The sequence below is a fragment of the Hemitrygon akajei genome, chromosome 17 (genome assembly GCF_048418815.1).
Source record: "Hemitrygon akajei chromosome 17, sHemAka1.3, whole genome shotgun sequence".
NCBI lineage: Eukaryota > Metazoa > Chordata > Chondrichthyes > Myliobatiformes > Dasyatidae > Hemitrygon > Hemitrygon akajei.
Window position 1 is genome coordinate 10044091 of NC_133140.1, and position 15947 is coordinate 10060037.

Here is a 15947-nt window from a genome sequence, read left to right on the forward strand (position 1 = left end):
TTTTCCAATCAAAAATCCGGTCTGCAAGATGTATGAGTATATCTCTGTTATGGCAGTGAAGGAGGGCATTGTTCCATCAGCTTCATGCTGGTCCTAGCAGGGCAATTCCATCAGTCCAGTGCTCTCTCTGATTCCTCGGCCACCACTCTCTCCCTCTCGCCAAACTTTTTGACCATTTACCCAAACTCAGGCAAAATCAACAGCATCCTATTAACATATTAATACATAAACTAGCACATCTTTGGGATCTGGGTGGAAACCAGAGCACCCAGGAGAAACCAGATACAGGAGAGTGTGCAAACTTAACACAGGGAAACTGATGGAAAATTTCCAGAGGGAAGAGCAGTGGGGGGGGGGGGGGGCAGTGTAAGACTGGAAATTTTCCAGGGGGAAGAACAGCGGGGGGGGGGCAGTGTAAGACTGGAAAATTTCCAGAGGGAAGAGCAGCGGGGGGGGGGCAGTGTAAGACTGGAAAATTTCCAGAGGGAAGAGCAGCGGGGGGGGGCAGTGTAAGACTGGAAAATTTCCAGAGGGAAGAGCAGCAGGGGGCCAGTGTAAGACTGGAAATTTTCCAGAGGGAAGAGCAGTGGGGGGGGGGGGCAGTGTAAGACTGGAAAATTTCCAGAGGGAAGAGCAGCGGGGGGGGGCAGTGTAAGACTGGAAAATTTCCAGAGGGAAGAGCAGCGGGGGGGGCAGTGTAAGACTGGAAAATTTCCAGAGGGAAGAGCAGCGGGGGGGGCAGTGTAAGACTGGAAATTTTCCAGAGGGAAGAGCAGCGGGGGGGGCAGTGTAAGACTGGAAATTTTCCAGAGGGAAGAGCAGCGGGGGCGGGGGGGCCCAGTGTAAGACTGGAAAATTTCCAGGGGGAAGAGCAGTGGGGGGGGGCAGTGTAAGACTGGAAATTTTCCAGAGGGAAGAGCAGTGGGGGGGGGCAGTGTAAGACTGGAAATTTTCCAGAGGGAAGAGCAGCGGGGGGGGGGCAGTGTAAGACTGGAAATTTTCCAGAGGGAAGAGCAGTGGGGGGGGGGCAGTGTAAGACTGGAAATTTTCCAGAGGGAAGAGCAGCGGGGGGGGGCAGTGTAAGACTGGAAAATTTCCAGGGGGAAGAGCAGTGGGGGGGGGCAGTGTAAGACTGGAAATTTTCCAGAGGGAAGAGCAGCGGGGGGGGGGAGTGTAAGACGGGAAAATTTCCAGGGGGAAGAGCAGCGGGGGCGGGGGGGCCCAGTGTAAGACTGGAAAATTTCCAGAGGGAAGAGCAGCGGGGAGGGGGGGAGTGTAAGACGGGAAAATTTCCAGAGGGAAGAGCAGCGGGGACCCAGTGTAAGACTGGAAATTTTCCAGAGGGAAGAGCAGCGGGGGCGGGGGAGTGTAAGACGGGAAATTTTCCAGAGGGAAGAGCAGCGGGGGGGGGGGCAGTGTAAGACTGGAAAATTTCCAGAGGGAAGAGCAGCGGGGGCGGGGGGGCCCAGTGTAAGACTGGAAAATTTCCAGAGGGAAGAGCAGCGGGGACCCAGTGTAAGACTGGAAATTTTCCAGAGGGAAGAGCAGCGGGGGCGGGGGCAGTGTAAGACTGGAAATTTTCCAGAGGGAAGAGCAGCGGGGGCGGGGGGGGCCCAGTGTAAGACTGGAAAATTTCCAGAGGGAAGAGCAGCGGGGAGGGGGGGCAGTGTAAGACGGGAAATTTTCCAGAGGGAAGAGCAGCGGGGAGGGGGGGAGTGTAAGACGGGAAAATTTCCAGAGGGAAGAGCAGCGGGGACCCAGTGTAAGACTGGAAATTTTCCAGAGGGAAGAGCAGCGGGGGCGGGGGGACCCAGTGTAAGACTGGAAAATTTCCAGAGGGAAGAGCAGCGGGGGGGGGGGGCAGTGCAAGACTGGAAATTTTCCAGAGGGAAGAGCAGCGGGGGCGGGGGGGGCCCAGTGTAAGACTGGAAAATTTCCAGAGGGAAGAGCAGCGGGGACCCAGTGTAAGACTGGAAATTTTCCAGAGGGAAGAGCAGCGGGGGCGGGGGAGTGTAAGACGGGAAATTTTCCAGAGGGAAGAGCAGCGGGGGGGGGGGGCAGTGCAAGACTGGAAATTTTCCAGAGGGAAGAGCAGCGGGGGCGGGGGGGGCCCAGTGTAAGACTGGAAAATTTCCAGAGGGAAGAGCAGCGGGGACCCAGTGTAAGACTGGAAATTTTCCAGAGGGAAGAGCAGCGGGGACCCAGTGTAAGACTGGAAATTTTCCAGAGGGAAGAGCAGCGGGGGCGGGGGAGTGTAAGACGGGAAATTTTCCAGAGGGAAGAGCAGTGGGGGGGGGGGGGGAGTGTAAGACGGGAAATTTTCCAGAGGATAGAGCAGCGGGGGGGGGGCAGTGTAAGACGGGAAATTTTCCAGGGGGAAGAGCAGCGGGGGGGGGGGGGGCAGTGTAAGACGGGAAAATTTCCAGAGGGAAGAGCAGCGGGGAGGGGGGGAGTGTAAGACGGGAAAATTTCCAGAGGGAAGAGCAGCGGGGGCCCAGTGTAAGACTGGAAATTTTCCAGAGGGAAGAGCAGCGGGGACCCAATGTAAGACATTGTGATTAAGAAATCTTGTGTCAGACACAAAATCAGGCTTGGTTAAACTCAAACGGGAACCTCAGGCCAGGACCATCTCAAAGTGAATCTGACTCAGCATTAACAGCCAGGATAATCTCACTGAGAGTTCAAGCCCGAGAGAATCACGGCACTTAGTGAGAGACCCACCCTTGAACAGTCTCGATGAAGAACCCAGCTTCGGACGTACTTGCCAATCCCACCAAGGAATCCAGCCCAGGACCCCTTCACTGAGAATTTCTGTCCGGGACTATGTTAGGAAAAGTTCCACTCTGGAAATTATCTCCTGTTCCAAGGAATCAGACATGACTAAGCCCTCCTGTGACCATCTCACTGACATGAGCAGTTAGTGGCCACCTTACCAAGTACCAGTCAGTATATTCTCTCCAGGCCACCCAATCTCACCCAGTCCTTCAAAACAGCAAGCACCACCTCTGTTCTGATGCGATTTATGGAATACTGGCCACATAATTCAGAGTGGCTCAGACAAACTGAAAGGAAAACACAGGCACCTTCAGCTCATTTGCTTCGATATAGCCACTGCAGTCTGCGTCGTACTTCCTCCAGGTCTGTGAAACAAAAAAGAGAAACAACTTGAGCTCACTCGACACTGTGCAGGTAGGATTACACAGTGACAGAAACTTGTACCGTTTTCTCCCAGGGAATTATGGGCCTTCACTTCAGAGTTAACACTTCTTTCAGTTAAGCCATTAATTTTAATCCCATGAGCTTTTAACACGGGCCTTTTCAAACCAATGATGATCCATTTGACGGCACCCCTCTGCCTTCGGAGTAGAAAGCGTGCCGGAAGAGCAGTGATAGTTTAGCCCAGGTGGCATTAAGAGAAGACAAGGGATAAAATAAACCACCGTGAGAGCAGTTTACGGCCATCGTTACAGCAATATTACCAATCGAAGCATAAAGCATGCAGTAGAGATAATGCAATAACCAGAGGGAATTGTAATCTTCAACTCACTAGAAATAACTCGGAGGACAAATTGACAGAACGTATTTGATGCTTTCTTGCTGTTGTACGTGACTGGGCGAAGGCAAACTAAAGCAGGAAGCAGGATTTCCTGGAGTGTGCTGTGTAACAAGGAGACAAGCTTAACTTAAAATTCTGAAAACAAGTTCTCTGATTGAGGAAAATGATCAGAGCGTGACAGAATGTGATAGTTTGGTAGTGGCTGCAGAGCAGATTCACCAGGAATGCAGCGTCTTTGTTACGAGGAAGAGACTGGACAGGCTCTTGTTTGTTCTTCCTGGAGCTGTTCAAGTTAGGGGTCACACCTGAGATGTACGACGTTTAGAGGGACATCAGGTAGACCTGAGATGTACAATGTTTCGAGGGACATCAGGTAGACCTGAGATGTACGACGTTCTGAGGGACATCAGGTAGACCTGAGATGTACGACGTTCTGAGGGACATCAGGTAGACCTGAGATGTACGATGTTTTGAGGGACATCAGGTAGACCTGAGATGTACGACGTTCTGAGGGACATCAGGTAGACCTGAGATGTACGATGTTCTGAGGGACATACAGGTACACCTGAGATGTACGACGTTCTGAGGGATATCAGGTAGACCTGAGATGTACGATGTTCTGAGGGATATCAGGTAGACCTGAGATGTACGATGTTTAGAGGGACATCAGGTAGACCTGAGATGGACGATGTTTCGAGGGACATCAGGTAGACCTGAGATGGACGATGTTTCGAGGGACATCAGGTAGACCTGAGATGTATGATGTTTCAGGGGACATCAGGTAGACCTGAGATGTACGATGTTTTGAGGGACATCGGGTAGACCTGAGATGTACGATGTTCTGAGGGACATCAGGTAGAACTGAGATGGACGATGTTTCAGGGGACATCAGGTAGACCTGAGATGGACGACGTTCTGAGGGACATCAGGTAGACCTGAGATGTACGATGTTCTGAGGGACATCAGGTAGACCTGAGATGTACGACGTTCTGAGGGACATCAGGTAGACCTGAGATGTACGATGTTCTGAGGGACATCAGGTAGACCTGAGATGTACGATGTTTTGAGGGACATCAGGTAGACCTGAGATGTACGATGTTTTGAGGGACATCAGGTAGACCTGAGATGTACGATGTTCTGAGGGACATCAGGTAGACCTGAGATGTATGACGTTCTGAGGGACATCAGGTAGACCTGAGATGTACGATGATCTGAGGGACATCAGGTAGACCTGAGATGTACGACGTTCTGAGGGACATCAGGTAGACCTGAGATGTACGACGTTCTGAGGGACATCAGGTAGACCTGAGATGTACGACGTTCTGAGGGACATCAGGTAGACCTGAGATGTACGATGTTTTGAGGGACATCGGGTAGACCTGAGATGTACGATGATCTGAGGGACATCAGGTAGACCTGAGATGTACGATGTTTTGAGGGACATCAGGTAGACCTGAGATGTACGATGATCTGAGGGACATCAGGTAGACCTGAGATGTACGATGTTTTGAGGGACATCAGGTAGACCTGAGATGTACGATGTTTTGAGGGACATCAGGTAGACCTGAGATGTACGATGTTTTGAGGGACATCAGGTAGAGCTGAGATGTACGATGTTTTGAGGGACATCGGGTAGACCTGAGATGGACGATGTTTCAGGGGACATCGGGTAGACCTGAGATGGACGATGTTTCAGGGGACATCGGGTAGATCTGAGATGTACGACGTTCGGAGGGACATCAGGTAGACCTGAGATGTACGACGTTTCGAGGGACATCAGGTAGACCTGAGATGTACGACGTTGCGAGGGACATCAGGTAGACCTGAGATGTACGATGTTTTGAGGGACATCGGGTAGACCTGAGATGTACGATGTTCTGAGGGACATCAGGTAGAACTGAGATGGACGATGTTTCAGGGGACATCAGGTAGACCTGAGATGGACGACGTTCTGAGGGACATCAGGTAGACCTGAGATGTACGATGTTCTGAGGGACATCAGGTAGACCTGAGATGTACGACGTTCTGAGGGACATCAGGTAGACCTGAGATGTACGATGTTCTGAGGGACATCAGGTAGACCTGAGATGTACGACGTTTCGAGGGACATCAGGTAGACCTGAGATGTACGATGTTCTGAGGGACATCAGGTAGACCTGAGATGTACGACGTTCTGAGGGACATCAGGCAGACCTGAGATGTACGACGTTTAGAGGGACATCAGGTAGACCTGAGATGTACGACATTCTGAGGGACATCAGGCAGACCTGAGATGTATGACATTTAGAGGGACATCAGGTAGACCTGAGATGTACGATGTTTTGAGGGACATCAGGTAGACCTGAGATGTACGACGTTCTGAGGGACATCAGGCAGACCTGAGATGTACGATGTTCTGAGGGACATCAGGTAGACCTGAGATGTACGATGTTCTGAGGGACATCAGGCAGACCTGAGATGTACGATGATCTGAGGGACATCAGGTAGACCTGAGATGTATGATGTTTTGAGGGACATCAGGCAGACCTGAGATGTACGACGTTTAGAGGGGCATCAGGTAGACCTGAGATGTATGACGTTCTGAGGGACATCAGGTAGACCTGAGATGTACGACGTTCTGAGGGACATCACGTAGACCTGAGATGTACGACGTTCTGAGGGACATCAGGTAGACCTGAGATGTACGACGTTCTGAGGGACATCAGGTAGACCTGAACTGTACGATGTTTCGAGGGACATCAGGTAGACCTGAGATGTACGATGTTCTGAGGGACATCAGGTAGACCTGAGATGTATGACGTTCTGAGGGACATCTGGTAGACCTGAGATGTACGATGTTCTGAGGGACATCAGGTAGACCTGAGATGTACGATGTTCTGAGGGACATCAGGTAGACCTGAGATGTACGATGTTCTGAGGGACATCAGGTATACCTGAGATGTACGATGTTCTGAGGGACATCAGGTAGACCTGAGACGTACGATGTTTTGAGGGACATCAGGCAGACCTGAGATGTACGATGTTCTGAGGGACATCAGGTAGACCTGAGATGTACGATGTTCTGAGGGACATCAGGTATACCTGAGATGTACGATGTTCTGAGGGACATCAGGTAGACCTGAGACGTACGATGTTTTGAGGGACATCAGGCAGACCTGAGATGTACGATGTTTTGAGGGACATCAGGCAGACCTGAGATGTACGACGTTTAGAGGGGCATCAGGTAGACCTGAGATGTACGACGTTTAGAGGGGCATCAGGTAGACCTGAGATGTACGATGTTTTGAGGGACATCAGGCAGACCTGAGATGTACGACGTTCTGAGGGACATCAGGTAGACCTGAGATGTACGACGTTCTGAGGGACATCAGGTAGACCTGAGATGTACGATGTTCTGAGGGACATCAGGTAGACCTGAGATGTACGACGTTCTGAGGGACATCAGGTAGACCAGCAGAAACCTTTCCCCATATCAGAGGGAGCCAGAGTACAGAGATCTACAGTCAAGGGGAAAGGATTTTGAGAGGATCTGAGGGTGAACTGTAGCTCCCAGAGAGCGGTGGAACAGATATTTAAAATTATGTGAAGGTAAAGAAGAAGGGTGTGCCAAATATAATAGAGGGATGGCTGGAGAAACTAAAATGGGAAATAAAGATATGGCCTTCTCACTCAGAGGGTGGTGAGAATGCGCAACGAGCTGCCACTGGAAGTGGTGGGTTTGATTTCAACATTTAAGACAAGTTTGGATAAGTAACTCAATGGGCCATGGTCCAAATGTGGATCCAAGGGAAAGAGGCAAACTATCAGTTCAACATGGACGAGATGGACCAAAGGGCCTCTCTCTGTACTGTTCTCAGTGTGGAATCGATGGACCAAAGAGCCTCTGTCTGTACTGTTCTCAGTGTGGAATAGATGGACCAAAGGGCCTCTATCTGTACTGTTCTCAGTGTCGAATAGATGGACCAAAGGGCCTCTCTCTGTACTCTTCTCAGTGTGGAATAGATGGACCAAAGGGCCTCTCTCTGTACTCTTCTCAGTGTGGAATAGATGGACCAAAGGGCCTCTCTCTGTACTGTTCTCAGTGTGGAATAGATGGACCAAAGGGCCTCTCTCTGTGCTGTTCTCAGTGTGGAATAGATGGACCAAAGGGCCTCTGTCTGTACTGTTCTCAGTGTGGAATAGATGGACCAAAGGGCCTCTCTCTGTACTGTTCTCAGTGTGGAATAGATGGACCAAAGGGCCTCTCTCTGTACTGTTCTCAGTGTGGAATAGATGGACCATAGGGCCTCTCTCTGTGCTGTTCTCAGTGTGGAATAGATGGACCATAGGGCCTCTCTCTGTGCTGTTCTCAGTGTGGAATAGATGGACCAAAGGGCCTCTCTCTGTACTGTTGGACTCTTGAAATAACTCTTTCGTATCTCTTGCACAAACAACAGTCGCGGGGTAATGATGCAGCTCTATAAAACTCTAGTTAGGCCACACTTGGAGGACTGTGTCCAGTTCTGGTCACTGTAGGAAGGATGTGGAAGCATTGGAAAGGGTACAGAGGAGATTTACCAGGATGCTGCCTGGTTTAGAGAGTATGGATTATGATCAGAGATTAAGGGAGCTAGGGCTTTACTCTTTGGAGAGAAGGAGGATGAGAGGAGACCTGATAGAGGTATACAAGATATTCAGAGGAATAGATAGAGTGGACAGCCAGCGCCTCTTCCCCAGGGCAACACTGCTCAGTACAAGAGGACATGGCTTTAAGGTAAGGGGAGGGAAGTTCAAGGGGGATATTAGAGGAAGGTTTATCACTCAGAGAGTGGTTGGTGAGTGGAATGCACTGCCTGAGTCAGTGGTGGAGGCAGATACACTAGTGAAGTTTAAGAGACTACTAGACAGGTACATGGAGGAATTTAAGGTGGAGGGTTATATGAGATGCCGGGTTTAAGGGTCGGCAAAACATTGTGGGCCGAAGGGCCTGTACTGTGCTGTACTGTTCTATGTTCAAACAAGTTGTTGGGAACCAATGGGCCTGATGACAGTGAGGAACAAAGTAAATAACATTAGCAAAGAGATGGTGGGAAATCCAGGGACCAATGTTCAACCAACCCCCTGGATCTGTCTGTCTGAATTCTTGGCTCAGAATTAGTAGCTTCATTCAGAAATCCATCAGTTCTGCAATGTTCCCAGTTGGCAGGAACATAGGAAACATTGCAGAGTTTGGGAAATAAATCAGAAAGATAATGGTGTTACTGATAGTTTAGACTGACATCAGTTGCTAGGTGAATCGAGAAATTCATTGCTAAGAGGGGTACAGGGTTTTAGAAGTTCAGTAAATGACGAAGGAAAAGCCATGCTTAACAAATCAAATTCAGTGTTTTAATAATGCATTCATCAGTATATCGAGGAGAACAATTTCTGTAATGTATCGTCTTCTAAAAACAGAGGGTAGTGCACAAACTTTTCTTCCATTTATTCCGCAGTAGTGCAGAGCAATGACAGGAGGGGTGAGAACTGATAACAGGGATCGATCGTTCCTCCGATCACAGTATGTATCAAACACAGGAGAAAGTTTCTGTGTTACCATCGAGATCACACTCTAACACTCACAGTCTATATCCATCATAGAACAAATTTACTGCGTTACCATCCAGCCGTCACTCTACCACTCACAGTCAATATTGAACACAGGATAAAGATTCTGTGTTACCATCGAGCCGTCACTCTACCACTCACAGTCAATATTGAACACAGGATAAAGATTCTGTGTTACCGTCGAGCCGTCACTCTACCACTCACAGTCTACACTAAACGCAGGATAAAGATTCTGCGTTACCATCGAGCCGTCACTCTACCACACACAGTCTACACTGAACGCAGGATAAAGATTCTGCGTTACCATCGAGCCGTCACTCTACCACACACAGTCTACATTGAACGCAGGATAAAGATTCTGTGTTACCATCGAGCCGTCACTCTACCACTCACAGTCGACACTGAACGCAGGATAAAGATTCTGTGTTACCATCGAGCCGTCACTCTACAACTCACAGTCTACACGAAACGCAGGATAAAGATTCTGTGCTACCATCGAGCCGTCACTCTAACACTCACAGTCTACACAGAACGCAGGATAAAGATTCTGTGTTACCATCGAGCCTTCAGTGTACCACTCACAGTCTACCGTGAACGCAGGATAAAGATTCAGTGTTACCATCCAGCCGTAACTCTACCACTCACAGTCTACACTGAACACAGGATAAAGATTCTGTGTTATCATCGAGACGTGACTCTACCACTCACAGTCTACACTGAACGCAGGATAAAGATTCTGTGTTACCATCGAGCCGTCACTCTACCACTCACAGTCTACACTGAACGCAGGATAAAGATTCTGTGTTACCATCGAGCCGTCACTCTACCACTCACAGTCTACACTGAACGCAGGATAAAGATTCTGTGTTACCATCGAGCCGTCACTCTACCACTCACAGTCGACACTGAACGCAGGATAAAGATTCTGTGTTACCATCGAGCCGTCACTCTACAACTCACAGTCTACACGAAACGCAGGATAAAGATTCTGTGCTACCATCGAGCCGTCACTCTAACACTCACAGTCTACACAGAACGCAGGATAAAGATTCTGTGTTACCATCGAGCCTTCAGTGTACCACTCACAGTCTACCGTGAACGCAGGATAAAGATTCAGTGTTACCATCCAGCCGTAACTCTACCAGTCACAGTCTACACTGAACACAGGATAAAGATTCTGTGTTATCATCGAGACGTGACTCTACCACTCACAGTCTACACTGAACGCAGGATAAAGATTCTGTGTTACCATCGAGCCGTCACTCTACCACTCACAGTCTACACAGAACGCAGGATAAAGATTCTGTTTTACCATCGAGCAGTTACTCTACCACTCATAGTCTACACTGAAAGCAGGATAAAGTTTCTGGTTACAATCGAGCCGTCACTCTACCACTCACAGTCTACACTGAACGCAGGATAAAGATTCTGTGTTACCATCGAGCCGTCACTCTACCACTCACAGTCTACACTGAACGCAGGATAAAGATTCTGTGTTACCATCGAGCCGTCACTCTACCACTCACAGTCTACACTGAACGCAGGATAAAGATTCTGTGTTACCATCGAGCCGTCACTCTACCACTCACAGTCTACACTGAACGCAGGATAAAGATTCTGTGTTACCATCGAGCCGTCACTCTACCACTCACAGTCTACACTGAACGCAGGATAAAGATTCAGTGTTACCATCGAGCCGTAACTCTACCACTCACAGTCTACACTGAACGCAGGATAAAGATTCTGTGTTACCATCGAGCCGTCACTCTACCACTCACAGTCTACACTGAACGCAGGATAAAGATTCTGTGTTACCATCGAGCCGTCACTCTACCACTCACAGTCTACACTGAACGCAGGATAAAGATTCTGTGTTACCATCGAGCCGTCACTCTACCACTCACAGTCTACACTGAACGCAGGATAAAGATTCTGTGTTACCATCGAGCCGTCACTCTACCACTCACAGTCTACACTGAACGCAGGATAAAGATTCTGTGTTACCATCGAGCCGTCACTCTACCACTCACAGTCTACACTGAACGCAGGATAAAGATTCTGTGTTAACATCGAGCCGTCACTCTACCACTCACAGTCTACACTGAACGCAGGATAAAGATTCTGTGTTACCATCGAGCCGTCACTCTACCACTCACAGTCTACACTGAACGCAGGATAAAGATTCTGTGGTACCATCGAGCCGTCACTCTACCACTCACAGTCTACACGGAACGCAGGATAAAGATTATGTGTGACCATCGAGCCGTAACTCTACCACTCACAGTCTACACTGAACGCAGGATAAAGATTATGTGTGACCATCGAGCCGTAACTCTACCACTCACAGTCTACACTGAACGCAGGATAAAGATTATGTGTGACCATCGAGCCGTAACTCTACCAGTCACAGTCTACACTGAACGCAGGATAAAGATTCTGTGTTACCATCGAGCCGTCACTCTACCACTCACAGTCTGCTCTGAACGCAGGATAAAGATTCTGTGTTACCATCGAGCCGTCACTCTACCACTCACCGTCGACACTGAACGCAGGATAAAGATTATGTGTTACCATCGAGCCGTAACTCTACCACTCACAGTCTACACTGAACGCAGGATAAAGATTCTGTGTTACCATCGAGCCGTAACTCTACCACTCACAGTCTACACGGAACGCAGGATAAAGATTCTATGTTACCATCGAGCCATCACTCTACCACTCACAGTCTACACGAAACGCAGGATAAAGATTCTGTGCTACAATCGAGCCGTAACTCTAACACTCACAGTCTACACTGAACGCAGGATAAAGATTCTGTGTTACCATCGAGCCGTCACTCTACCACTCACAGTCTACACGAAACGCAGGATAAAGATTCTGTGCTACCATCGAGCTGTCACTCTACCACTCACAGTCTACACTGAACGCAGGATAAAGATTCTGTGTTACCATCGAGCCGTAACTCTACCACTCACAGTCTACACTGAACGTAGGATAAAGATTCTGTGTTACCATCGAGCCGTCACTCTACCACTCACAGTCTACACTGAACGCAGGATAAAGATTCTGTGTTATCATCGAGCCGTCACTCTACCACTCACAGTCTACACTGAACGCAGGATAAAGATTCTGTGTTACCATCGAGCCGTCACTCTACCACTCACAGTCTACACTGAACGCAGGATAAAGATTCTGTGTTACCATCGAGCCGTAACTCTACCACTCACAGTCGACACTGAACGCAGGATAAAGATTCTGTGTTACAATCGAGCGGTCACTCTACGACTCACAGTCTACACTGAACGCAGGATAAAGATTCTGTGTTACCATCGAGCCGTCACTCTACCACTCACAGTCTACACTGAACGCAGGATAAAGATTCTGTGTTACCATCGAGCCGTCACTCTACCACTCACAGTCTACACTGAACGCAGGATAAAGATTCTGTGTTACCATCGAGCCGTAACTCTACCACTCACAGTCGACACTGAACGCAGGATAAAGATTCTGTGTTACAATCGAGCGGTCACTCTACGACTCACAGTCTACACTGAACGCAGGATAAAGATTCTGTGTTACCATCGAGCCGTCACTCTACAACTCAGAGTCTACACGAAACGCAGGATAAAGATTCTGTGCTACCATCGAGCCGTCACTCTAACACTCACAGTCTACACTGAACGCAGGATAAAGATTCTGTGTTACCATCGAGCCTTCACTGTACCACTCACAGTCTACACTGAACGCAGGATAAAGATTCTGTGTTACCATCGAGCCGTCACTCTACCACTCACAGTCTACACTGAACGCAGGATAAAGATTCTGTGTTACCATCGAGCCGTCACTCTACCACTCACAGTCGACACTGAACGCAGGATAAAGATTCTGTGTTACCATCGAGCCGTCACTCTACAACTCACAGTCTACACGAAACGCAGGATAAAGATTCTGTGCTACCATCGAGCCGTCACTCTAACACTCACAGTCTACACAGAACGCAGGATAAAGATTCTGTGTTACCATCGAGCCTTCAGTGTACCACTCACAGTCTACCGTGAACGCAGGATAAAGATTCAGTGTTACCATCCAGCCGTAACTCTACCAGTCACAGTCTACACTGAACACAGGATAAAGATTCTGTGTTATCATCGAGACGTGACTCTACCACTCACAGTCTACACTGAACGCAGGATAAAGATTCTGTGTTACCATCGAGCCGTCACTCTACCACTCACAGTCTACACTGAACGCAGGATAAAGATTCTGTGTTACCATCGAGCCGTCACTCTACCACTCACAGTCTACACTGAACGCAGGATAAAGATTCTGTGTTACCATCGAGCCGTCACTCTACCACTCACAGTCTACACTGAACGCAGGATAAAGATTCTGTGTTACCATCGAGCCGTCACTCTACCACTCACAGTCTACACTGAACGCAGGATAAAGATTCTGTTTTACCATCGAGCAGTTACTCTACCACTCATAGTCTACACTGAAAGCAGGATAAAGATTCTGTGTTACCATCGAGCCGTAACTCTACCACTCACAGTCTACACTGAACGCAGGATAAAGATTCTGTTTTACCATCGAGCAGTAACTCTACCACTCACAGTCTACACTGAACGCAGGATAAAGATTCTGTTTTACCATCGAGCAGTTACTCTACCACTCACAGTCTACACTGAACGCAGGATAAAGATTCTGTGTTACCGTCGAGCCGTCACTCTACCACTCACAGTCTGCTCTGAACGCAGGATAAAGATTCTGTGTTACCATCGAGCCGTCACTCTACCACTCACAGTCTACACGGAACGCAGGATAAAGATTCTATGTTACCATCGAGCCATCACTCTACCACTCACAGTCTACACGAAACGCAGGATAAAGATTCTGTGCTACAATCGAGCCGTCACTCTAACACTCACAGTCTACACTGAACGCAGGATAAAGATTCTGTGTTACCATCGAGCCGTCACTCTACCACTCACAGTCTACACGTAACGCAGGATAAAGATGCTGTGCTACCATCGAGCTGTCACTCTAACACTCACAGTCTACACTGAACGCAGGATAAAGATTCTGTGTTACCATCGAGCCGTCACTACCACTCACAGTCTACACTGAACGCAGGATAAAGATTCTGTGTTATCATCGAGCCGTCACTCTACCACTCACAGTCTACATTGAACGCAGGATAAAGATTCTGTGTTACCATCGAGCCGTCACACTACCACTCACAGTCGACACTGAACGCAGGATAAAGATTCTGTGTTACAATCGAGCGGTCACTCTACGACTCACAGTCTACACTGAACGCAGGATAAAGATTCTGTGTTACCATCGAGCCGTCACTCTACAACTCAGAGTCTACACGAAACGCAGGATAAAGATTCTGTGCTACCATCGAGCCGTCACTCTAACACTCACAGTCTACACTGAACGCAGGATAAAGATTCTGTGTTACCATCGAGCCTTCACTGTACCACTCACAGTCTACCGTGAACGCAGGATAAAGATTCTGTGTTACCATCGAGCCGTCACTCTAGCACTCACAGTCTACACTGAACGCAGGATAAAGATTCTGTGTTACCATCGAGCCGTCACTCTACCACTCACAGTCTACACTGAACGCAGGATAAAGATTCTGTGTTACCATCGAGCCGTAACTCTACCAGTCACAGTCTACACTGAACGCAGGATAAAGATTCTGTGTGACCATCGAGCCGTAACTCTACCACTCACAGTCTACACTGAACGCAGGATAAAGATTATGTGTGACCATCGAGCCGTAACTCTACCACTCACAGTCTACACTGAACGCAGGTTAAAGATTCTGTGTGACCATCGAGCCGTAACTCTACCAGTCACAGTCTACACTGAACGCAGGTTAAAGATTCTGTGTTACCATCGAGCCGTAACTCTACCAGTCACAGTCAATATTGAACACAGGATAAAGATTCTGTGTTACCATCGAGCCGTAACTCTACCAGTCACAGTCAATATTGAACACAGGTTAAAGATTCTGTGTTACCATCGAGCCGTAACTCTACCACTCACAGTCTACACTGAACGCAGGATAAAGATTCTGTGTTACCATCGAGCCGTAACTCTACCAGTCACAGTCAATATTGAACACAGGAGAAAGTTTCTGTGTTACCATCGAGATCACATTCTAACACTCACAGTCTATATCCGTCACAGGACAAAGTTACTGTGTTACCCTCGAGCCGTAACTCTACCACTCACAGTCTACACTGAACGCAGGATAAAATTCTGTGTTACCATCGAGCCGTCACTCTACCACTCACAGTCTACACTGAACGCAGGATAAAGATTCTGTGTTACCATCGAGCCGTCACTCTACCACTCACAGTCTACACTGAACGCAGGATAAAGATTCTGTGTTACCATCGAGCCGTAATTCTACCACTCACAGTCTACACTGAACGCAGGATAAAGATTCTGTGTTACCATCGAGCCGTCACTCTACCAATCACAGTCTACACTGAACGCAGGATAAAGATTCTGTGTTACCATCGAGCCGTCACTGTACCACTCACAGTCTACACTGAACGCAGGATAAAGTTTCTGTGTTACCATCGAGCCGTAACTCTACCAGTCACAGTCTACACTGAACGCAGGATAAAGTTTCTGTGTTACCATCGAGCCGTCACTCTACCACTCACAGTCTACACTGAACGCAGGATAAAGATTCTGTGTTACCATCGAGCCGTCACTCTAGCACTCACAGTCTACACTGAACGCAGGATAAAGATTCTGTGTTACCATCGAGCCGTAACTCTAC

At 48.5% G+C, this 15947-nt stretch overlaps 1 protein-coding gene across 2 annotated transcripts in view; it reads right to left on the minus strand.

The window, feature by feature from the left end:
- Positions 1-15947, minus strand: part of LOC140740469 (calretinin-like) — a 455595-nt gene that overhangs the window by 91160 nt on the left and 348488 nt on the right. For both annotated transcript variants that reach the window (XM_073069645.1, XM_073069646.1), the window contains exon 5: positions 3084-3140. In XM_073069645.1, the coding sequence (XP_072925746.1) occupies positions 3084-3140 (57 nt within the window). The remainder of the gene's footprint in view (positions 1-3083; positions 3141-15947) is intronic.